The sequence below is a fragment of the Falco rusticolus genome, chromosome 9 (assembly GCF_015220075.1).
Source record: "Falco rusticolus isolate bFalRus1 chromosome 9, bFalRus1.pri, whole genome shotgun sequence".
Classification (NCBI taxonomy): Eukaryota; Metazoa; Chordata; class Aves; order Falconiformes; family Falconidae; genus Falco; species Falco rusticolus.
In genome coordinates this window covers 12,919,428-12,944,826 of record NC_051195.1, presented here as the reverse complement: position 1 = coordinate 12,944,826, position 25,399 = coordinate 12,919,428, and the positions used below count along the sequence as shown (strand labels likewise).

The window sequence follows — 25,399 nt, the reverse complement described above, 5'->3', positions numbered from 1 at the left end:
TTAAACAAGCCCTTGTTCTAGCTGGGGAGTGTGTGTGTGTGTCTGTTTTATAAGGGGTCACCGACTGGGAAATATTGCTGGTACAGGTTACTACAGGTTATTACATGGCTATTTCAAACTAACTTCCTTGTAAAGAGAAAGAGGGTGAATCAGATACCTTGGAAGTCCTACTGGAGTGTTTGCACAGTGTTACACTGAACACGTTCTGTATATTCTCTAGTCTGTCTATTAATGTTATGTAAATTAATCTAGCACGCTTCCAACCAACTGGTTCTGTCTGTGAAAAGTGGTTATTTTTGTCTTTGTTGCTTGTGATAGAGCAAGGAAGATATCCCAGTCATTACAGCTGGTTGTCTTACTAAATGGTGAAGTGCAAGATATAATATGGAGATTTGATAGCATATATGCTAATATGCTAAAATATAAAAAGGTTTGGGTGATTTTAATTTCAGTTGTTCTATCTGAGCATTAAGAAAGAACAGTTTGGTACTTCTAATCAAACAATAACTATTAAATGAAAACGTTTCTTTTTAAAATCCAGACTAAAGTGCTTTTACTAATGGATGCCTCCAAAATATTCACGCTTTCAATTTTTAATCTGGTACCTTCTTGCTTAATATTGCTTTCTTAAACTTAATTTGTGGTGGTTTGAAAACCAGTGCTGTTTTCCTTTCTGTCTCCTGCCCTGCTTCACAAATTGGTGATGTACCTGTTGTAGGGTTTTATGGTTTGCACGAATCGGATTTGGACAAAGTCTTTCAGCTGCCTACAACCACCTTCATAGGAGGAAATGAGAACAGTCTGTCTTTACGTGAGATCATCAAACGGTTGGAGGTCAGTGGGATGTTTTTTGATTTGTGGTTGTTTTCATCCAAACAGAAGTGAACCTTTTCTGGTTGTCAGTCACAAAAAACCTTATCGTTTGTCAATTTTTAAATAGAGCATGTAAAGAATTCAAATGACATTAAAAATAACCCCTGTACTGTTTCTAGAGAGGGCAGCACCATTGATTTCACTGTCTGGATATCTGAAATACATAGATTAAGGATGAGTATAAAACAGGTGAATGTGAGCCCTAGTTCTGCAAAGAGCTGATGTTGTTTAAAAGGAGTGGAGCCTTTAGAACTTGTCTTTTAAGCAACCTACCTTATAGTTCCTACTATACAGATGAAAGTCCTTTGTATAAAGTACTTGGGATGTGCAGGGTTTGCTTTCAGACCCCTAGCTTTAGTGAGACTTTTACCTGAGTGAGGACATGAGGGTTGGTACCAAACATATGAAATCCCAGCTGTAGCTTGTAGGTAGTGATGGTCCTTGTTTTGCATCCCCAATCCTTTTTCTAGAGTTTCATCATCTGACAAGTGATATGGTTATGCCATGTTAAGTCATCACAGCTAAAACCATTTAAAGCAACAATAATTCAAAGGAGTAAATGTTACTAGAGGGCAACTCCAAACAGCAAAACAGCAAGTAGGAATGGCAATGAATTTGGAGACTACTGAGTTAGTAAGTGCTGGATATTCCAGATCGTGCTTCTTCCAGGATTTGGGAGTACTGAAGTTGTAGAGAGTTCTGTTGCATGGTAATGAAATCCATTGGAGTGAAAAGGATTAGGGGTGAGGAAACACGGTACTGAGTTACAAGAATCTAAAAATAATTACTAAGTGTGTAAGAGTTCATGGCTTTGACCTGTTGCAAGTGTGAGAGGATGTATTGACTTGCATGTTGGACTCTTAAGTCAGCTTAGCTGAAGCATGGTAAGTTGTTTAGCCACAGCATCTCTGTTGTGCATTTGAGTTCTGTATTTGCTTTTTGGTTTTTGCACTTGTAGCATGTCTGTGAGCAATTTAAAGAGAGAATCCTTAAAACTGTAATGTGCAAATAGATGGTCAAAATCAATAGCAAAATCTAAAAGCCTCAAGGAACTGATGTGCGTTAAAGAGAAATAACCCTCTGGCTTCCCTCTTCTCTCCAGAGCTTTGGATTTTAAAAAAAATTCCTTTTTAGTGGCACTAGAGAGCCCATACTGTGTGTTCAGAGTGGTTTTGTCTCAAATTAAACTCACAATAGGTCTTACTTCTGTTGACCTGTATTTTGGACACATTTTTTTGGTGACGTATTCTATTTAAGGTAAGAAAAAGAAAATTAAAAAAAATGCAACAAGAAGATAAAAATGTCTGCATTTTTTCCCCTGTCCTTTCTGTGCTTTCATCTGCTTGGATTCTTTTTCAGATTTCCAGCCTTCAGAGAATTGACAGTTATCAGATAATTTGCATAAGGCTTCATAGCTGTCTTCTCATTGTCTCTATTGCTTCATTTCAGGTGACATTTAAAAAAGACAGGGTAAATTCTAATAAATTACTTGAAACCTTTGCTGGTGCATCTAAAGAAAAGACTGCTTGTAAGAGTAGTAGCAAGTTCGGTGAAATATGCCAGTCGGTGGAAGGCAGGTTTATTAGCCTACTTTGAATGTATTACCAAATGAGAATCTTCCAGATTCAAAATTTTGAAATGTTACTTTGTAGAGAAAGCTTTCTGGCACAAAACTAGATTCAGCAAAATAATTTATTTGCTTATAGGATTACCGTGGGGAAGATCTAGTGGAAGAGGAAGAAGGCAAGATAGCTTTCAGAAGAGTAATATATCCAGAAAATATAATTTAAAAAATATATTTGTTTCTTCGTGGCCTATTAACTTCCTAAAGCTTCTGTGTTGTTTTCACATCCTAGAATACCTACTGCCAACACATTGGTTTGGAGTTTATGTTCATCAATGATGTGGAGCAGTGCCAGTGGATCCGTCAGAAGTTTGAGACACCGGGAGTTATGAAGTTTACGAATGAGGAGAAAAGGACTTTGTTGGCAAGGCTGGTGCGCTCAATGAGGTATGCTGGGGTGGTGCTGGGGAGCCGCGCTGTGGCTGCTGGGTGGAAGATGGCATGGGAAGCCGGTGCGGTCTGTAAACTGCCAAGGTGGGGGTGAGGAGTCTAAGTGAAATCTGGAGTAGAGCTGGGTGTAGCTGACTTGGTTGCGATATCAAAGGAAAGCTCTGAAGTACGTCAGGGTCTATGTAGTGACTTAGTCTTCTGTCTTAAGAAAAGGCAGGTTGTGTTCTCTAACACTTGTATGGCCTTTAGTGGTACATCTGGCAATGTTTTCATTGGCTTGTGGAGAGACACTGGGAAAAAATTGTTTCAACGGACTAGTAACATACATCTGTGTTAAAAATTCACAGCCTAAATAGGTTGTCATAAAATAGGTGTCAGAACAACGCTGGATACTGATCTGCTCTATTCTCTCTACCGTGCATCTTTCTAGTAGCACAGGATCAAAGGAAGCCATCCTAACAGTCAGCCCAAGGAGAATTTTTAGATGGGTGAAATGTTGATGTGAGCGTTGTTTAACTGACTGGGATGTTAACGGTCTCTGGAAAGCTGTGCCAAGATGGGACTGGATTTGAGAGGCATAATGTGATTTCAAGTCTTGTTTTTGCCCTTTTCCTTTTGAGGTGTACCAACATGTTCTGTACTGTTGCACGACTTGGCAGCAGGAGTTTTGGCCTCTGCAATATATGAAGGCATGTTTGGAAACAGCATGTTGATGGCTCCCATTATGCCTGTCTGTATGCAAATACTGTGATCTCAGAGACTGAATTACCCTCTCACCCCTAGAGTCAAACTGTCTTTTTGGGCACAAGATTTATTCCAGTTCTTACAATCTGAAACAGTTTGCATATCCTTTGATAAGCACAAGAATTAGAAATATATAAAGATACATATGTTTGATTAAACGTCTGTGTTCAAAGACTTAAAAATGAAGTGCTCATTGGGGGAGTTGGAAGGTATTTTTGCCAGGTGTTTCGTTTGCCAATATTATAGCAAGATTGTTTGGTTAAATGTCATTTAAACAGAAATAAAAAAGTCACTTGATGGTCAAGTGAATATTGCACTTGAGTAAGTTCAAGCCCTCAGTATGAAACATCACCATTTATCTTGAGACAAGAATTTGTGCTTTTATTCCTGCCTGTCTAAACTGTGGAAAGATCTAGAGTTTCTAGTAGTGTGAAAGAGCTGAATGTTCATCTGCCAAATTGTCTGCTGAAAATGCAAGAAAAAAGTTTTACGTAAATTTCTATCCAGCTATCTCTAGCGTGCTTTTTTTCTTTTTCTTTTTTTTCTTTCTGAAAATGATCAGGAGAAAAAACTGGTTTTGTGGAAAACTGGTTGTTCTCTTGAGATTTGTGACTTTTTAAAGCAGATAGTCATCACTTTGCTCAAGAATGTTTTTAAAAGTGTTCATTCCAAGTGCTACATAGTTCAGGTACTTGAAACTGAATTTTAAAGTAAGATTTCTCACCCTTTTTGGTTTTCACTGGTAGGTTATTGAACAAAGGGTCATTTTTAACTCTTCCTCCTGTAAAACAGTCATGGTATATCTTTGAGCTACCTTGTGTATGCATTAGTAAACTTGTTAGACCCTAACTGTGTAGTGTGATCTGGGCATCTTCTTAAGCCTGTGCAGGGTCAAGCAGTTCTAGATTATCCCTTTTGAGAGCAGCCATCTTTCACAGACTTGCTCCTCTCTGGGTACTCAGTATGTGCAGTGACAGTGGATGAGCTGTTGTCAGCCTTTGTGGCATACGGAGGACTTGCAAGATGTGACCGTGAAATACTGTAGTTTTGCACACTTAGTGGGAGTTTGCCTCAAACAATGAACTTTCTGCTTGTCCAATACTGGCTTAACTTGCAGCTGCAGAGAGAAGGAAAACAGCTTCTACACCACTTTGACTTGCCCTGGAGGACCTGCTGTTCACGTGGAACCCCGCTTTCAGTTTATATAAACTGGCAGAGCCCCACAGTCTTCCCTGAGGAATTCTGGCAGCATAGCTCAGCTGAGGGTCTGGCTTGTTGCTTAGATGACTGAATCGTAAGGGTATTGATGGGTGAGCTAAGGAGAATCTTTTGGCAACTATTGATTTCGCTGCTTTTAGGATTTCAATCTGAAGAGGTAAATGTCAGCATCCTAAGTGAGGAATAAGCTGAGTATTAATGGATTAGGGCTGTCTTATGAGTCAAGGTGTTGCACAGATGATGTAACCAATACAGTTATTTTCATGAAGATTTATTTTCTTTGCCTCTTGTATCTCCAAGCTTTACAACATATAATGCTTTCAACGTTTGTTAAAAGGTACTTTTTAACTACTCACATTGCCTCTGGCCCAAATGCATTAAAGAATGAAAGAACACAGAGCTGTCAAGGATTGACATCTTTCTGCTGCTGAAGCTGAGGCAGAGATACCAATGTCCTAGTTCTTGGCATGTCACCAACAGTTACATCACAGTCTGAGGAGCCCTGCCACTGAATAGGATCTATGAAATAGGTGTGCTTTCTACTGTGGGTTTTTAGAAGTATTTAATTGTTACTTCCAGAAAATACAGGTTCTCTATTATGTTTTCTTCAATACATAGAAGACACTTCTTTGCTGTCACTCTGCCTTCCCGGTGGTCAGCATACATTTTGTGTACATAGGAAGGAGCAGAATATAACTTTACGTGAATCTTGTCTGAGGTGGAGACTCTTCTTCCTGTCTGAATTTTTTCACAGTCCTAGTAAATAGTTCTCAAATGGTGGAGAAAGAAGACTTAATTCTCTCCTGTGTCTCCCTCCCTAATGTGACTTACTTTGAGGCCTAAAAACATGTATTCACAGACATTTTAAAAGAGCATAATGTAATTTTATTTGCTAAAAGATGTTTGACAATGAGTACGTGCTACATTATCTTAACACAAACACTCTGTCTTGTTTTTTGGGGTTTCTTTTTGGCAAAGATTTGAAGACTTCCTTGCTCGCAAGTGGTCTTCCGAAAAGAGATTTGGTTTGGAAGGATGTGAAGTAATGATTCCTGCACTGAAGACCATCATTGACAAATCCAGTGAAATGGGAATTGAATATGTTATAATGGGGATGCCTCATAGGTAATGTCAATGGAACTCCCCCAACAAAAACAGGCTTATTGTCTTAAGACGAGTTTTGAGTTCTAGGCTTTTATTAACTAAGTTGATATTAGAGAAGCTCGAGTAGCAAGAATATGTCATACCGAGTAGTGGGAACACAGAATTGTAACAAGTACTTGTCGGTGAGAGGCTACAGGCTTCACAAGTAAATGCCAGTGAAACCCTCTTCAGTGTGTATCGAAGCTGCAAGCAAATGTGGCAGCAGCCGTGATATCTGTCCCATTGTGTAAGGTCTGGGACTGAGGAAGCTTGGTGAGATAGTATCAAACTTACTTTTGCTGTCGCCTTTATTAGTTATTAATGTCATTATAGTAAGACTGCTAGATAGCTATGAAATTAATTGCTCATACTTGGATAACCAGGTGTTATTAAATGTCTGTGGGAATGCATTGGAGGAACTTTGCAATGGGAAGGAGAAGGGTAGAAAGAAGGGTTTCAGGTTCAAAAGCTTGAAGTAACTTCTTACTATGAAATTTCTGACAGAATGGCTTGCTGATTTTATGTTTCCTGCTGTTAACATTACTGTTTTTTGAGACATAACTGTGTTTGGAATTTTCTTAGAGGTAGACTGAATGTATTGGCTAATGTAATCCGGAAAGAGCTGGAGCAGATCTTCTGTCAGTTTGATCCCAAACTTGAGGCAGCCGATGAGGTAGGATGCTTCTTCAATAGATCTATATAGAGAGGTCAACATTCAAACTAGTTTTTAGTCATTTTGGTCATAGTTATTATGAAAATAGCATTATCAGCTGCTGAGATGTATTGTTGTCTTTACTAGTTTGAGGAATGTAATTCAGTGAATTTTTTTAACAAATCTAAAGACTATACTGTACCTCTGACTTGCAGAAGGTATCTCAGGAATGATTGTAGATAAGTTTAGTTATGGGTCATTTGACTGAGTTCGTAATCTCAAAGCATCTTTCTTTGTTTTATATAAATGAAGTTAGTACCAATATTCTGTAAATATTAATCCAATATTGGCTAGTGACACTAAGATAATAAAATAGGAACCGTGTTCCAATTTGAAATTACGTTGTCAACACCACAGGGCGTACTGGTGTACGATTGGCTAGATGTGTTTTTCAGACTGAAGCACAAATTTTAGGCGTAGTCAATCGGATGTGGCTGGTATGAATGACATTCCTGAATCATGAATACTTCATGCATGTTAGGGATCTGGGGATGTAAAATATCATCTGGGAATGTACCATGAGAGGATCAACCGAGCAACAAACAAGAAAATCACTCTGTCCCTGATGGCTAACCCTTCTCACCTGGAAGCAGTTGATCCTGTTGTGCAAGGGAAAACAAAAGCCGAACAGTTTTATCGAGGGGATACGGCAGGGAAGAAGGTACAGATTGTTTAATATAGTAACTCTTACCGGTGGTTTTTCGTTTATTTTTAATAAAAATAGTTTACCAGTAGTTTTGTATCATAGCATTCCTCTCTTCCTCCTTCACAAAAGGGATATATCTCCTGTTGAACTAGATAGGGGTTTTGACATGGTACCTCAAAGGTAACCCTAGGAAGTAGGATCAAAACTTCCTTTCATTTGTGAACTGAGAAAGGTAGAAGAATGCTGAGAAGGCTATATAAAAATACAGTTCTGTTTTGTAAGCACTGCTGAAATACAGAGCAAAGAAATCCTGTTGAGAAGCTGAAATGGAAGTTTTGCTTTCTAATATATATGTGGATATGTGTGTATAATCCTCCCTTAGGTTATGTCCATATTGTTACATGGGGATGCTGCCTTTGCAGGGCAAGGAGTGGTGTATGAAACGTTTCATCTTAGTGACCTGCCGTCCTACACCACAAATGGCACTATTCACGTTGTGGTCAACAACCAGGTAAGAAGTAGAACATTTTGCATTCAGTTTGTCTGCTGAATAGCTGCAAGTTTATTTCTTTTTATTCTTACTTGTTATTAGCTGGGTGCATTGTCCCCTCTGTATGTCAGAATGCTTAGGATGTTCCTGAAAATGATCACAGTATCCGGCAACTCTGAGTGGATGGTATTTTATCACCTGTATTTATTTCATTCAATTTGTAAAACTTAATTGGATTAGGTTTGCTTTGTTCTGTTTTGAGGGGAGCAAAGCTAGCTAGCCAAAATGAAAAGCTGACACTAGTGCTGTATAAATGACTATTAAATGAAAACCTCAAGGGTGCAAAACAAAGTAGAGGGAGATGCCCAAATTATTTTAATGGAAGTTTCTGGCATTTCTAGATTGGCTTTACCACAGACCCCCGTATGGCCCGTTCATCTCCATATCCTACTGATGTTGCTCGTGTGGTCAATGCTCCCATTTTTCATGTGAATGCTGATGACCCTGAAGCAGTGATGTATGTGTGCAGTGTAGCTGCAGAATGGCGAAACACGTTCAATAAAGATGTGGTGGTTGACTTGGTAAGTCTTTGTTTTCTTAACTTTTCATTCTGTGTATTGTGTACTACTCTTGTTTTTCTGTGGCTTAGAAGGCCCAGTCAAGAAACATACTTTGTTTTTAAAGGCCTTTAGTTTTTTCATTTAAAAAACCCGAACAACTAACAGGCCCACAAGAATCTGTAAATGTTTTTATACCGGAAGCCTTCTAAAATGTCTGTAAAACTCTGAAATTGAAAGATTGAATTTTACATTTTTCCTTACCAACAGATACAATCTTTCCCGTTGTAGGTTTGTTACCGTAGGAGGGGGCACAATGAAATGGACGAACCGATGTTCACCCAGCCTCTAATGTACAAGCAGATCCATAAGCAGGTGCCGGTGCTGAAGAAGTACGCTGACAAACTGATTGCAGATGGGACCGTAACGCTGCAGGAGTTTGAGGTACACGTCCACAGAATTAAAGGGAACTTAAGCTGTCACTAGGAAGACACAACTGTCGCTGTGTGCCCTCTGCTTAAAAACCTTCCGTTACCGTGATAAGTCTTCACCCTTTGACACTTTCTGATTCAGTTTGGTTTGGATTTTCATGTAAAATAGATAGTATTGTTGTAACAAAAGGGCTGAAAGCACTGTGAAGTAATTCATAACATATTGCACAGAAAGAAGTGTTTCAGTGCTGAGATTTGTAAAAGGTGATCAAATGCGAGTGTTGAGGATGGAGGCGTTTGTCAACTGTTTTTCATCTCTAGAACCTTGATTCATCAGTAAGACAGTATTTAAACACTCATAGGTATAATTATAGCATCAAATTGATAGCCTTGACAGGCTTGTATCCACCAACAATGCAATAAAATCAATTTAACCTTTTTATTTTCTTGCAATGATTCAAGTAAATTCAGAGATTATTTGAAATATTCCAGAAGGAATGAAGTGCAGTCTGGTGCCTGTATTAAGCTGGTCAGGTCTTTACCTTAATCTTTTTGAAAGCGAGGGTGTAGAGTGTAGATGCAACAAAGGACTTTCTGAGAAGGTGTGGCTAACCGTGTAGTGACACAGTATTGCAGATCAACAAAAAAGCAGTTTGTGTAGGTGCAGTTTGTTATCTGTGGGAATGGTCATGGCTGATGCAGAACTGTCTATCTGGAGCTGTTGTAAACCTGTGTCAGCAGTGACATGGGCTTTGGTGACTGGATCCAGGATGGTTGTTCTAGAGCAACGCTTGTGACTTCAGCTCTCTTTACTTCTGTAAAACCTGTCCAATAAACTGATTTTATTTAATGTGGGTAAGCATGTTTCTAGAAGGCAATTTGATCCTAGATTAAAAAAAGAATTGTTTGCATAATTGTAACTAAATTTTCTTCTGGAGTTAAATAACTTTTTGTCATACTGAATGACAGGTGTCATCTGTAAGATACAAGGGTGTTATGTTTATTCATTTTAAAAATAAACTTTTGTTCTACAGGAAGAAATTGCAAAGTATGACAGAATATGTGAAGAAGCATATACTAGATCTAAGGATAATAAGATCCTTCATATCAAGCACTGGCTTGATTCTCCTTGGCCTGGTAAGAAGTGTCCTGTCCTAGTGTTAATATTATTGTGCTTTTATTTTGAGTGCATATTCTGGAATTCTTAAATGGTTTCTTATCTGAAAGTGTTCCTTTAAAATAGAATATTTGACCTTCGGTTTGCCCCTGTTAATAGTAAATAAAACATTCTGCCAGATCAACTTGAAAGAGATGCTTTTCTTAAAAAACATGCAAAGTAAGGCGTGGCTTTGAAAAAGTTGTCTTTTCAGTTTAGCAGAGAAGTGTTTTTCCTGTAATTTTCACTGTCTGTGCCTTCAGGAAAAAGGAGTATGTCTCATGCTCCTTTTTGTTGGGTTTGTTGGGTTTTGGAGTGTTTCTTAGGGATTGAGATATGCCTTTTTTTGGCTGCCTCTGCCCAGATAGTTGGGACTGCACAGGGAGTGAAAGCAGAAACAAACCAGATCATGCATGCCTGTAAGATCAAGTTCTGTTGTCATACAGATGGTCAAAATGATTGTGTCTCCCAGTAAAACATAATGAATGAGGTTTAGGCTGCTGCTTAGAATGTCTTTTAAGAGCTATGAGGTTTTAAATAAATTGTAGGTATATCTTAACCAGTCCTTGAACATCTCACCAAATCTTTTACTTCCAGGATTCTTTAATGTGGATGGAGAACCCAAGAGCATGTCTTGTCCTCCAACTGGCATTTCAGAAGACCTGCTGACTCACATTGGCAATGTAGCTAGTTCAGTGCCAGTCAAAGACTTCAAAATACATGCAGGTCAGCTGGAGTCTTTGTTTCTCCTAGTGGCTATGTTTCTTGTTCAGACTTTGTATTTGTGCTCATGAGTTGCTGTTGGGCCATTTCCCAAAGAGGAAAATGCTTGGGACTTTTAACTCTTCCACCCTATGGGCAAGGAGAATGTGACAGTTGAGGTCCTGCTACTTGTGCTCAACATAATATTCTTTCAGTATCATGTCGCTTCCGTTCCCTACCTCATTAAAACAGATTTTCATCTGAGGGTGTTAAAAGCCTCTTTGTAACGTTAATACCTCCTTTCATTCTTCATGTCCTTGTGGAAAATGCTGCCTCTATGCAGCATGTTTGTGGGACTTACTGGGAAGTAAGGCACCCATCACAGGAAGCACTATTAATGGGGGTTTTTAATGCTAAAACCAGTGGTAATTTGAAGTCCACTGAAGATACTTTTCTTGTGGTTTGATAACTTTCTGTTCAGGAATATAGCTTGTTCTTTTCAGACCTGGCAATGTTGCTGATATACTGTGAGTCTAACTTTAGTACAGCTGAATGAACTCTGTGTGGGCAAATTCAGACAGTTTTTTTTTTTTCAACTTACCGTTTAGCATTGATGATAGCACAAATCTAGTGTTTTCTCAAAAAGTCTTAGTTTTTGGTCTGAAGAGATTCAATTTAGTATTTGGCATCTATTACAGTAAGCAGTTAAATGTGTCTGTCTTACTGGGGAGCCCTGAAGCTGTCTCAGAGTTCGGAGTTAGTTCTTTTACTTTCTCGTCAGGCTGAAGTCTACAGCTCTACAGGGAGCAATAGAATGTTCATTCCATGGGGAAACATGGAGACACTTTGTTTAGGGATCTTTTTTTCTTTTGTTGGCTTGTAGGGAAGGTACTTCAAATCAGGAGAAGCAGCTTTTTTTTCCTATGTAAAATCTCTAGCTAGTCCTTCTTCTCCAGAGTAATCCATCAAGGAATGAAGTGTGTCTGCTGTAGATGTTCCGCGTGTTTGTGTTCCTTTGGGACAATTAAACACTGTTACATGTAATGATGGTAGGGCATTCCCAGTTTTCAATTGCAGGCTTGTTGAGCAGATACAATCGATCGATCAACTTTAAAATTCTCCTACGTATTTATGCACTTTGTTGTGACACTGATAAATTTGAAATTATCGTCAGCCAATAAAATTTAATATCAAACATTCTAATGATCTCAAAAGTCTTTTCCAACCTAAATGACTCTATGATTCTGTGACTAAAATGGTAAGATGTTCTGTGTTTAGTAACTTAATTAACCATTGACAGTAACACTTGCCAGCATATAAGATAGATTTATGGTTCAAAGCAAATCCTATCTGCTGGATTGTTTTCTGCAGTGTAAAAGGCCATGAGAGAGAAAATTTTGGGAGAATTAGAAGGGGCAAGAGCGCTTTTGACTTGTTTTGTCCTTCCACTGGAATGAAACAGCTGATGAATTGCAGTCTTTCAACAAACAGTTGGAAGATTTTGTGAAAAGTTTAGTATATTCTAAAGAGAAAATTTTCAAGATTTTTTCTTTACTTAGAATTCAACAATTTCAATGACGTTATATGTCAAATGAAAACGGGGAGATTTTTGTAAAAATGGAGAAAGTAACAAAGGGAAATATGGGAATGTAAAAAATAGGACAGCTTACCAAAAAATCAGTGCAAATGAGAAAATAAGATGTTGTCAAGTGACACTGAATACACTAGGCTTATAGCCTCAGGGCTGGAAGACTTCCCTTTAAAAGTCACAGTGTTGTAACTTGTGTTTTGGGTTACCAAATTATACAATCTTCACTGTAAAAAAAACCCACTCAACCAACCAACCGAAAAACCCCAAAACAGCAGAAAAACCTATTGGTTACCAATTGAAAATCTGTTGGCAGCTGCTATGATTTCCTATTTATATGATACTCATAGTATTGATTAATCCAGCCTGTTTCACTTTGTAACATCTCCAGAAGTCCAATAAGACAAATGCCAAGAAAGAATGAGAGAGAAAAAGGGAGAAGAAAAAGTCACAAACCTGATAGCTGATGTTTTCAGTCTTTCATGAAACAGTACTTGGTGTTAGAGATGTGAAAATAAATCTTTGGGAAGAAGTATTTCACCATGAGTCTTTTTGATTGTTCTCAGTAGTTTCTGACACAACCAAACTTATTTTCTTCTTGTCAAACAAGGTATGAACATTATGCAACCCTTTGCCTGGGAGACAAGTTATTTTACTTTGCTAGTAGTTCAGTTCTGGAAGAACAGTTTGCAGACCTTTTTAAGATCTGTGTTTAACTTAGCCAGTGGGGAAGGGGAATGGTGAATGTAATGTGAGTATAAAATATCTCTGAAGTAGGTCCATTGACTTGTGGTCTTTATTGCAATGTAGGCCTCTCTCGGATTTTGAGAGCCCGCTTGGAAATGACCAAGAACAGGGTTGTTGACTGGGCCTTAGCAGAATACATGGCTTTTGGCTCGTTTCTGAAAGAAGGGATCCACGTCCGACTAAGTGGACAGGATGTGGAGAGGGGTACTTTTAGGTGAGTATTGAGTTGACTGTTAAATGCTGTCCCATTCTTAAAGAAACACCTTGGCATTTTTTAAATAATATGATCTTCTGTGGGAAAGGGGAAGTTGAGACTATTCAGCATCAATCTGAACGTTATAGATTCTGGCAATCAAGAATAATCAAGTCTCCTGTGTCTCTGTAAACAGCATTTTAAAGATTTGTATTTAAGGGAGAACAAATGTTCTTAAATACTTTCTTCCTTCTCTTGCTGAAAAGCAGAAATTAATTTTTTTCCTGCTTTTTAAGTAAAAATTCAGCTGCAGTCCATCTCATTGTGAGAAGTAAAAGGATATGTGCTGCTGCAGATTCTGAAGTCTTTTAAATACCATTCCCACGGTGGCTGCTTGGAACTCGGGTATTCTGTGAACAAACACATTGCCAGTTGGAAAGGCTTTTTAAAATGAAATAAGGTCTTTGGTACCAGGACTTTTTTAATGACTGTGGAGCATGAACAAACACAGAGTCTGATCGCTTCTTAAAATATATACAGTTCTTACCTGATTCTCTGCGGAGTAAAATGTTAATGATGTATTTAATTGAAGCCTTTGATGCGAAGCCCATTGCTGGGGGTGAATGAACTAGCAGCTGCACTGTGCTTCATTGTGAATGCTTGCAGAAAGAGAGAGAAATCTTGGTGCCTGTCTTCTGTGGTACAGTGCTTTGTTTCTGTGCTGAGCTTCCTTTGGCATCCAGTCTTTGGGGATTTTCTTCTTTTTGCTCCTATTCTAATGGCAGTTTAACAAAATCATTTGGACAAGACCTGAAGATAAAGCTGAAGATCAGGAGATTCCCGCCCTGCACCCCCACCCCCATTTTTCATCCTCTTTGATTTCAGTACCGTAGTCTTGTAAAGTGGTGAGCATCTCCTGGGAGAGGAACGCACATGTTCGTTGTTTAGCAACCTACCCACCTATTTCAGGTGAATGCTTAGTTATGTCTAGCGCACACCTATAGACTTGTCTATAGAATACTGGTTCTCTGTATTCCAAGTTCCCTCACTGGTGGAAGAGGATTTTCCAAAACTATTGCCCAGAATTTCTTGACTTTCAAGATAAAAATAATTGTTATGCTCACAGCAATATAGGGAAAAAGATGAAAAGCATATGTTGAAATAAAAAGCTGTTTAGACTGGTGAAGACTAGCTCAGGGTTCCTGTGCCATCTGGATTTTATTATTCAGTCTTTTCTAAAAGGAGTAAAAAGGCATTCAAATAAATTTTGTGAAGTTCAGGACTGAAGCTGGTACTGCAGATGTTAGATTTATAGCAACCTGGTTCTGCTTTACCACTGAGTTTTGAGTTTGCCTGATGCGTAGTGGGAGCTACAAAACACTAGCCTGTAGAGTGATTATGAATTTTTGTTATGAATGTGATAGGGCAGTTGGACAATAAAGGGTGAGATTAAAAAAATGACCTGAGGAAGTCAGAGAATATGCAACTACTCTGTTAAACAAAAGAGAACGCTGTAGAAATGTGTAAGACAGCCTATTGCATTCAGGCTCATTTCATCAGAGGAACAGGTAGAAAAGTTAACTTGCAGTACAAGCACATCTGAGAGATGAGATACTGCAGTTGTCAGTAAGGCCACTCTTTTTTTGGCTGTGGTTGAGTTTTTTTCGTTTGTAATAAAGGTGAGCAACTTCCCGAACAGCTGAAGACATTTGCAAATGTCGGTGCATTTTTATTGGAAAAAACACATTGCAAACACCTAGGAAGTGTATGTCATGTTATCCTCTCCCTGTACCGAGGAGATCCTTCTTCTCCCCCCAATCTCTGGGACTAATTGAAGAGGGAGTATCAGCTAGAATTTGGGAAGAACTTAAGATACTGCATTGCCATAATGAAAGCAACATGACTGGAGTGCTTTCACTGTTTTGGAGCTTCAGAAGTGCTGTCTAGAAAATAGTACTTTCTGTCAGTATTCAATACGATGGTTGCCTTTCCTCCTGTTTCAGTACTCAACGTTATCAATAGACAGAAGCTAGATAAAAACTACAGATAGAAGCGCTGGGCCCTTTCTCATCTTGGAGACGTACTGGAGAAGGGAAGGAAAAGGGGAGAGAGACTTGATTCTGTACTGGTTTGATGTCGGTAAACCTGACAATCACGCAACAGCAATATCTGACTTGTACAACTGCATTTCTGGCTGTCTATCTATGCTCATTGTAATCATCTTCTGCTGCGGAAGAACAAAAATTTGTGCTCGAGGCTTATCGCCTATCTAGGCCTTCTATCTTTGGATGAATGACAGAAATAAAATGACAGTGGCAAAAATTATTTCTGCCTAACAGCTGTCTGGTGTGTGTACTCTCTCGTTCCTACCAGCTTCCCTCCCTGTGGTGTTCTCCAAAGATTCAGTCTTTTCCTGGCCTTACATTGTTGACTTCTAAATAAATTTCAGAGCTCTTTTGCTAGCGTTCAGTATAGCGAAGGGAAGCACAAAAAGATTCCGTCATTAGTTCAGTGTTGGCAGCTGTACAACACACAGTAGTTGTGAGCAGTGTAATAACTGTCCTTCTGTTAGCAGTTGTAAAGCTGGACTTGGTGGTGTGATTCACTCAGTCTGCTCAGAGAGTTAATGGATGACAGTAATTACTCCAGTCATCTCTGTTTTGGTGGTGTTCCTCGGTGCCCCATTCTGGTGCTGATTAATGGTGTTCTAGAGAGCTGTAAATGGTGCATGTGAGTGGAAACAGCAGCAAAGATGATACCACTGCTTCAAGTCTTGATGCTGAGATTAGAATTAGATTAAGTTTTTGCATAAAAGGCAAACAACAGTTGTTTTAAGGAAGAGAATAACAGAATTTGCTAGGGAGGCAGTGTGAAATATTTTTAATAGCGGTTTTGTTCTTCTGTGTTTGTTTTTTTTTTTTTTTTACTGTAATCAGTCTATTTCATTGCAACAACCTCCTCCCCCCACCCAGTTCTACTAGCGATGAGGTGTCTTCAGTTTCTCTGAGTGCTTGAGGACAAGCCTGGGTAGTCAGTGAAAGTCCTTATAGTGCAGCAATTGTATTTAGACATGTGATTGTATCTCTAGGTTTCAGCCGAAGCAGGGTATTTTGTAAAGCAAAGACAACTGTGCTGCTTGCATGCCCTCTAGAGAATGTAGCTTTGATGGTTTGTCTTTGAAAATAGCTCTGTTAAAGCCCAAAGTTAATCTTAGCTAATGAATTTCTTTCCACAACCCTTCGCAGCCATCGTCATCATGTGCTTCATGATCAAGAAGTCGACAAGAGAACGTGTGTTCCCATGAACCACCTCTGGGAGCAGCAGGCCCCCTATACCGTGTGCAACAGCTCCCTTTCCGAATACGGTGTCCTAGGTATGGCTCGGAGTAGCTGCCTGACAGCTCTGCTTGTGTTTTAATAGGTCTCAAGCGAGATGTTGGAAATGATGACTGCTGATAGTTTTGTTGGGGTTTTTTCAGATTTTGCTTTAACGTGGTTAAGCTTTCTGGCTACCAAGTTTTACTTGGTTACTTGAGTTTGCCAAGCCTCAAAACAAACAAAAAACATCTCCTTCTGCTAGTGGCCTTTAATAATAAACACTCTGCCTTTTTTGTATTTTGACTTTATCACATTCATAACATTTTTGTATTAAGAGGGGATCCAGGAATTGCAGAACAGGGGCCTAAAATCCAATCAAAATGCCTAAACCGATCCCCCCACACCCTCTGAAAAAAGTCGTTTTCTCAAGAGATTCAATTAATTTACCCTGTTCATTGTCAGATTTGTCCCTTATTCTTACTTTGAATGGTTTTTGAAAAATCATTGTCACATATAAACTTTAAGCCAAACCCTTGTTTTTTTCCTACAGTGTGCTATGATGGGTTTCGCTTTTAATGTATATTTTAGTTTTAACATTTTAGAATAAATTAATAATTAGAGGGGAAAACTTCAACTGCGTGTATGTTTGCATTGTTTCTTTTTGTTTTCTTTAGTTTTTGAATGTGTTGCTTGTGGTATCAGGCATATGGATTTGCAGGTTTCAGTGTGCTTTTGCAATGCAAAGCTTTCTGCACTCTTCAAATGGTACACTGGTTTGTTTAGGCTGCTCAGAACCTGCTTGTACTTCAAAACTACAAACTGGGAGACTTAAGTAGCTTTTGGTGGAAAAGTCACAGAATATGCTAGCATTGGTCTCATTAGTGTTCAACAGGAAATTATGTAGTAATGACAGAAGATGAATTTCAGAGAATAATACAGCTACACAAGAAGCAGAGCTCAGCAAGAAAGGAAATGGAAAAAAGCCGTAAAACGGTTGTATAAGATTCAGATATCAAAGCTCTCCCTCTCAGGTTCTGGCATCTCTTAAACAAGCGTCCCCACATTTTACAATTTTGGGATTCGGTTGAAAGTATCCATCTGTTGTGGTTGATCTTGGCAATGCTGGAAGATGCACTTAATGCTTTCTCAAAAGGGGAGAAACTGTCAAGAAAATCAGGGGCAGTTGGTAATACAGATATAAAAATCCATGCTAGCCTTATCTGAACTGCTATTCTGAGCGTGCTATTTCAAGAAAACAAATTCTTGTTAGTGATAACATTAATCATAGTGAATTATATTTTTGGTACCGGACAGACATTTTACCTTCAGTTGCAGAGAATGGATAACCTCACTCTGACATGTTGAGGGTGGCAAGAGGAATGTGGAGCACAAACCAAATGCATCTAATAATTTATCAGAAGTGTTATTGATTCTATGGATAAATAATGAAATCTTGTTTCATATCCATTTCAGAGCTAGTGTGAAGGGAAAAAATGAAACATTGCAGTAGATAAATGTGGTAATTGATAGCTGCTGTCAAAGTTACAGAAATATTTGATCACAGTCATTTTTACATATGCTACATATTACCTAGCGCTAATAAAATTAAAGCTATAGTTGGAGCATGGGCTGAAGAGCTGAGGGGTTTTAGCTATTTTTGTTAGCTCTGTGGCAGAATTGATGCAAACAAAAGTTTGTATCTCTATAAGCTGGTACAGTAACATGTAAATAGGAGAGTAAAAGAGGAGAAGTATATAAACATAAGAGAAATAATTGTCGTAGACAAAAAGCAAGAATTTTATTTCAGAGAATATTATTGTTAGGGGTTTTTTTCTCAATTTCCTGTTGTTTCATAGAGTTTGGTCTGGGGGTTCTTAACTTGAGCCTGTTTTAAGTGATTATTATATTATTTTTTTGTACTGAAACTGCATGTTTCTGTGTTGGAAGTGATTCTATAATTGTTTCCTCTCCCTTGCTAACTTTTACGTATGAACCTTCTCTAACATGTTTACTCTTGTGTATTGGATCCATAGAGAGACAGTGTTGGGATAAGCAGCAGTGTGTGAACGTCTTCTAGTTAAGCATCTCAGTCAAAGAGGAGCTGTTAGAATTGTTACCTGTTCAGCTGGTAACATCACTGGATGTCTGTACTACGTGGAAGAATAAGTGAACACTTGCAGTTCAAAGAGTTGATCCTTCAGGAGTGGCAGCCCTCCACCCCCCCCCCCCCCAACACTTGATTTTTCTCTAACTGCTATTTCTGCTATATAAGCCTGTTACAAGGAACGGTTTGGGATTAGTGCCCTAAAGTATTGGGAGGTCAGGGGGAAGAGCTGGGAGGGTTGTGAGAGGATATAAAGAAAAAAAAAAAAGGTGTTAAGAATTTAATTTATGACTGTGTTAACATGCAACACCTCAGAAGCATTTTGGGAATTCCTTTAGTTTCTGTAAATTAGAGCTAAATAAAAATGGATTGAACAGCCCAGCATGATTAAACAGATTATTTCCTTGGCAGGTACACAAGCCAAGAGCTGGCATCTGTTCAGAGCTGTGAGCTTTGCACCAAGTTATTGTTGAGCTGGTTAGGAACGCCTGGGGTGTAACTGCTCCATTAAAATGATACTCTGATGAGATTGATTTCATGTAGAAATAAAACAAAGGCAGTCTTGTTAACTTGTGGTTCAAACAGTTGCTCGTGTTTTGTGTACAGGAAGCTGTGGAGTGTGTGTACTGGGGCATTAAATCAAAGTATTTAACAACCTCTGATAGTTTTGTTTGACATCCTATGCCTACTGGTTTTAGCTATATCCAGACTATTACCGTTTAGTTGTGCATCTACTCATCTCGCTATAAATTTTCCCATTTACCGAAACTGAATGTCTGGGAGTACAAGTGATGGCTGTGTAAAGTCATTTAAGCAAAACAGTTTGAGTTTATTTGCTGATTGAGGTAGAGGAGAAAAGCATAAGTAACTTACAGGCACTCCACATAACCTCTTCAGCATTTTTTAAATACTTCAAAAGATCTCCTGTTGTTGTTTACCACTCTCAGAATGACTTGTGTAGTGTTGATTCTCTATCCAGGAGATGCGACCTCCACGCAGGTCAGGTTCAGTACTGTCTTTGAGAGGTCTTGGGCTGCAGCATCCTATACTGGGAACTTCCAGGGAACATCCAGGCAAGATAGACTTGGAACAAGGGCGTAATTCAGCAAATTCCCGAATGATGAGGCCTGGAGTGCAGCTTTTTCAAGGGGGGAGGTCATGGTTAAAGTAAAAGATGAAGGGAAGAGGACAGGTACCAATTTAAACTTGTTTTGCAATACACTCTTAGGATGAAATATGTAGTATTACTACTCATTCAGAACAGCATATTTTTAAAGTTAGGAGTAGCAAATACAATTACCTTGTCAGAAATTGTCTTAGGAAATAGGACAGACTGTGGTAACCAAGGACCTGGTTTTCAGTGGCATCTGCGTGGAGCTCTAAGAAGGCATCGGTCTTTCTGTTTAATAGAATCAGCCACCAGATGGGTATTAACTTCACTTTCTCCTGGTTTGTGTTTGGGTGCATGTCCCTCAGAGTCCCTGTGCTTAGATTTTCTGTTAAACATAGCACAAAACAGTCTTTGTAAATTTCCTCTTTCTGACATTAAATCCCTGCACTCATAAGCCCTCTGTAACTATTAGTTAACATTCATGGCTGAAGTCACTTTGAAATCATATTGAATTAAGCTATAGCCTTACTTACATTAATTGAAAAACTACAGTTCTTACGACAATCATGAAAAGTGCTGTGGGGAAAAACACAGCGTAATATGCTGTGTAAGCTGCCACTTTGCTTGACAACACCTTTTTCTGTGCCAGAGTGACAGAAGAACAGTAAGGGAGCACAGCAGGAACTGGACTAATAGAAACAAGCATTTCTGCTATGCCTGTCATCTAGGGACCTTAATGAACTTCAGCAATTAAAACATTAGTTTTGCAACCTTAGTCAAGTGCTGTGTATTTTTATTTCTTTTCTCCCCTCAGTTTGGCCGTTTACCAGACACTGGTCCCCTGTGCCCTGGTGTGCTCTGAGCCCTGAGCAGCTGTCGGGTGTTTGGGAGCTGGTGCCCTGCCACCCTTCGGGTGTGCGGGTTCTTTACCGGTCGTTCTTTGAAAGCCACATCTTGCAGCCTAGTTGTCTTGGCACTGGATTTCCTCACAGCTTAAACCTCGTTCTCTGTTTCTTTCTGTTTCTAGCTGTGTAAGAGTTAAACTTTAAACTCACAATGTGTGCACAGCATTCTGAAGAAATGTTCAGCTCTTGTCTCTGCAGACACAAACAAAAGTTTGCAAGGTCTCTGCTGCAGTTTTTTTAACCCTTTACTCATGAGGGGCTGCGTTAGGAACCTGCTCCCCTGCAGTTCATGTTCTGTCTCTAGAACTGTGGAGTCTTTCTAGCTTGGGTCACCTTCCCTGACCTTGACTCGTCTGATGGCCCACAAGTCCCTTTCAGGAGAAGCACCTCACCCTCTCCTGGGTTGTTCACCTTTCATATGTCTAGGTGTCTTTCCACCAATGTTTTATTCTTTTTTTTTAGTTTAGCTTTAAATTTTGTTCAGATCTTGTTCTTTAAACTGTTTTCTCTGCATGCAAGTAGGAGTAGTAACTCTTGACAGACTCCCTGACAATTGCTATAATTGCTGGTGGAATAGCTTTGATGTTAAGAACTCTCATTGTCATTTGCCTGGTGGAAAATGAGTTCTGGTATAACACAGACATATGTTCCATGAAATGGTCTTGGCAAAATTGATTTCAAACATTAATCGGAATGTACAGATTACATTTGGATATATTTTCCCAGATATTTTTATGGCTGTCAGAAAGCTTGCAAGAGGCATCAGTGTTAGGATCACACCTTTCAATGCGGCTTCACCTGGGACATTGTCACCTTGTGAAGATTATTAGACAAGTGGGCAACGAGATACAAAATGAGATATGGACACACTTTTTTTCTGTCTGAGTTTTAGGGGTGATTTTGATATATGAAACAGAATTACATGTGTGCTCTGAGCAAGTTTTAAATATGCACAGAGCTCCATACTCTTTGAAAAGCACTGTGTGATTATGGCTAACTCCAAGCAGCCAAGACTTCAGTTTGTTCTTCTGTAAAAGCTAGATTAGCCCATCCTTACAGAGAGCAGCATATGTGCAAATAAGTCTTGAACATATTGCATATTTTCTCAACCATGTCACCCAATCAGTAGAAATGGTCTCTTAATGCTTGTGTAAAATTAGAATGGGATTCAAGCCTGTCTAGGGAAATCTATTTTTCAGATACCTTTGGGAACATGCATTGAAGGAGTCGTATAAATTTTTCCACTGTTTGCATTGCATTAAAAACAATAGATTCACACAAATAAGGATGACAGAGGTTTAAAATACATTCCGAAAGACGGGCCATTCAGGCAGTCGGGCCAAAGGAATGGTCAGCAAAGCCCATCCTCTTTGGTAACGCGCTGTCATGGTGACTCACAGGTGAAAGGCTCTCTGGCTGACTTACTGGTCCCCTTTTGGCCTCTGACTTATTAGTTGCCTTTAGGTGAGAACGTGAGCATCTGCTGGGGTTATGGGTGGACTGTTCAGTCAGCCATCCAGAAGCCAGGTGACTCCAAGATTTCTTGCCATGGAGATGGTAAACGAGAAGCTGGATTGGGATAACCGGGGAGTAGACTGTGAGGATACGCTATAAAAATCAATGTGTAGAACTGTTTTCTCTGTGAGTAAACAATTTCACTTGAAGGTCTTGTTGCTTTTTTATTCATGCTGTTAATTTGTCCTGCACTTGTTCCTCCACTAACCTTCCGGGAATGTTTGTATACTGACATTGACAGAAAAGCCTGCTCCTGGAGCAGAAGAAAGAAATCCTGTAGTCCCAATTTAGCTGTAGCCATTGAGTTAAGCTAAAGCAATTTCAGTTTCATGCATAGATGACCTATGTCAAAGCTTCATGTCAAGTGTTGGAAGGGTGTTCTTGTAGTTCATGTTATAGAGGGACTTATCTGATACATTGCTAGTCTCACTAGGTTTTGTTGAGGTGTTGAGGTTTTCCTTGAAGTTAGTTTAAACTTTCTGTAACTGTATATTCGCTAGTTCTCAATTTTATAAGGTGGAAATGCTTGTCCTTAACTCTTTTTCTTCCTCCCTCCCCCAAGTTTGACAGTAAAACTTTCAGGGAAGGAGCTACTTGTGTGTGTTTGTGGTATCCAGCACATGAAGACCTCGATCTTAGCTTAGAGCTCTGAGTATCTGTCTGCTAAAGAACATAAAGTAAAAGTTGAACAAAACCAAAAAAGGGCAAAGAAGGTTTGGATAGGTTTGACTTGATCCTGAAATCTTCCTCCATAGCGAAGTCAATTACTTTGCACTGATAACATTAATGTAACTCATATGCTGTACGTGCCACATATTGTTCTCTTCTATCTCATACTATATTATTAATTTTTTTTTGATGCCTGGAATGCCAGGCCATCTTAAAGGTATTTTAGGTATTTTTCTATTATCGCTTACACAGGTTTTTGGTATTCTAGTTCTCTTTAAGTAGTTCTCATTCACCTAAAGGGAGGCTCTCCTAGAGGGACTGCAGCCCTTAGTCACCAGGGTATAAATCACAGATGATAAGTATGTGTGAGATGTCAGCTGTCACTTGCTGGTGACCCCGTAGCAGGAGCGTTCTTTGTGTGGAGAATGTCAAGGTGCTAAGTTTGTCTTTTCCAGGAAGCCTGAGGGTTTTTTAAGTTCCTGAAACTTGTCTAATTGGAAGAGTTTTATAGTGAGTTTGATCTGAGTCAGAAACTGTAGTTCCAATGACTTTGGGTTTTATCATGGCTTCACAACAGTTTACTGTAGTTTACTATATGCTGCTGGTCACAAAGCAGTATTGGATTTTACTGATATACAGTATTTAGGAGGCATATTAGGTGCCTGACTTAGGGTTGTATTTGGGCTCATAGACACCTTTCACTCTAAGAAATGTTACCCACAAACATGAGGTTTTACAGATTGATTTTATATTTTTTTTTTTTTGTCCTGTACTCCAGAGAATGTCTGCAAACCCAAATTAATGCATAGTATCTAGATCGTTGTACCATCCTCTCAGATACGAAAGGACTTCTCTCTGCATCCCAAATGCCAGTCTTGGGTGCATTTCTTAATTAAAAGCACACAACTCTTGTGACTGTTCGGAGGTAGGGGGAGGCTGCAGGCCAGTGGGACAAATTGAGCAGTACAGATATTTTTTTACCAGAAGCTGCACTCATTTTTGCTGTGAAGCCTATATTGTAGAACAGAGTTTGAGCAGCTACCTTGCCACAGTAAGGAAACCAGGCAAAGATGGAAATTACGGTGACTGGCACGTAGTGAAAATATGAAGCTGAGTGCAGTGCAGGTCAATGGTAGCAGGATGGGACTTTGCAACTTGGGTTATATGTGCAGATCTTAAAATAAAGAAGCTGGAAAGAGACAAGAAATCCAGGTCAGTTTGTTAATTCACTGAGGTTTTTTAGTCTTGCAATTACTCAAGAAAAGAGTTACAACTCATTATCACAGGTTTTTAAATAAAATTTTACAGCAGCAAAGTTAGTTGCTTTGCTGGGGTAACCTTCAGTGAGAGTCTATCCATGTTGCAGTTCTGTATTTGAAAGCAAATCTTTATATTCTGTGCAGACCTTAAAAACTTTAACACAAAACGTACTTATCCATCGAATATTTATTCTTTATGTGTATGGAACCAGTTTTCCCTCAGTCAGAGCCTCTACATCCAGAGCAGTGCTGCATAACACTGTTTTTTTACTGAGAGATTTAACTTTTTGGGGTTTAATCATTCCAAACCATAGGTGTAGAGTATGAGTACAGGTATTCACTCAGCACTCCAGGCTCAGCTATATCAGTGTCAAAGGAAAATATGAGCAAAGAATTAAATATATATTTTTATATTATTAGATACTTTTAGGTGTTTAGTATGAAAGATGGTATAGAAAAATACCTTAAATTTAAGCGTGGTCATTAAACTGAGACAGGTACTTTGCACATAGCTAGGTTTTCATGTCCTGACTTGACACAAAATTCTGCATGTGTTCTTTTAAAAGCTAGGCAGCTGAGGCTGTCTCGCACATACAAACACCCTTGTCGTTTCCTGTCTTTTGCCTTTCCAGAGCTCCTAAGAATCAATTACCTGGCTTACATTGCAGTTTAGGTTTCCTTTCGCTCGGCCGATCACTGCCCCAGGTCCTGCTGCAGAGCTGGGGCTTTCTCGTACTGCAGCAGGTCTCCCAGTGAGAGCAGTGGTTAGTTTCTGCCTTTAAAGAGGTAAGTATGGAGCCTGGTGAGAGCCTGCAGTTATGTTTGGGCCTTGACAAGTTTTAAGAGCTGACCAGAAGCTGCCTGGCCAGCCCCGTGCAGAACACCGGAGCTGCTGTCAGCCGTTGGTCCTGCTGCGTTAACCTGACGTGGCTGAGCAGGGGGAGCGGGCAGCCCTTCTGCTCCATGTGCAGCTGGTGAATTTACAGTTCAAGCAGCACAAGTTTAGGGAAATTTCTGCAATTACTGGCCAGTGTAAGCCACCTGAAATCTTTGACACAGAGAGGGAGAAGGTTATGTCTTTCTGTTTTCGTTAGCTGAAGTAGTGATGTCCTCCCCACAAAGAGCGAAGAGCACTTCTGGTCTCCTCTTTGCCACCAAGACAGAGACCTTAAGGGTCCTTGACCCTGCCGAAGAAAGGATTTGCCCAAATCCCAGATATGTCTCCCATGCACCTGTTTTGTTCAAGCTTTTCTGAAGATCCAAAGACTACGGACCTGCCTGTAGACTAAAGATTGATGTCACCAA

General features: G+C 39.3%; 1 protein-coding gene across 3 annotated transcripts in view; it reads left to right on the top strand.

Moving 5' to 3' along the window:
* OGDHL (oxoglutarate dehydrogenase L) overlaps positions 1 to 25,399 on the top strand; it is a 53,626-nt gene that overhangs the window by 17,591 nt on the left and 10,636 nt on the right. For all 3 annotated transcript variants that reach the window (XM_037400835.1, XM_037400837.1, XM_037400836.1), the window contains exons 5-16: positions 719 to 834; positions 2,730 to 2,884; positions 5,828 to 5,974; positions 6,575 to 6,665; positions 7,186 to 7,365; positions 7,733 to 7,861; positions 8,242 to 8,421; positions 8,689 to 8,841; positions 9,863 to 9,965; positions 10,582 to 10,710; positions 13,085 to 13,235; positions 16,460 to 16,587. In XM_037400835.1, coding sequence (XP_037256732.1) covers positions 719 to 834; positions 2,730 to 2,884; positions 5,828 to 5,974; positions 6,575 to 6,665; positions 7,186 to 7,365; positions 7,733 to 7,861; positions 8,242 to 8,421; positions 8,689 to 8,841; positions 9,863 to 9,965; positions 10,582 to 10,710; positions 13,085 to 13,235; positions 16,460 to 16,587 — 1,662 coding nt within the window. The remainder of the gene's footprint in view (positions 1 to 718; positions 835 to 2,729; positions 2,885 to 5,827; positions 5,975 to 6,574; positions 6,666 to 7,185; positions 7,366 to 7,732; positions 7,862 to 8,241; positions 8,422 to 8,688; positions 8,842 to 9,862; positions 9,966 to 10,581; positions 10,711 to 13,084; positions 13,236 to 16,459; positions 16,588 to 25,399) is intronic.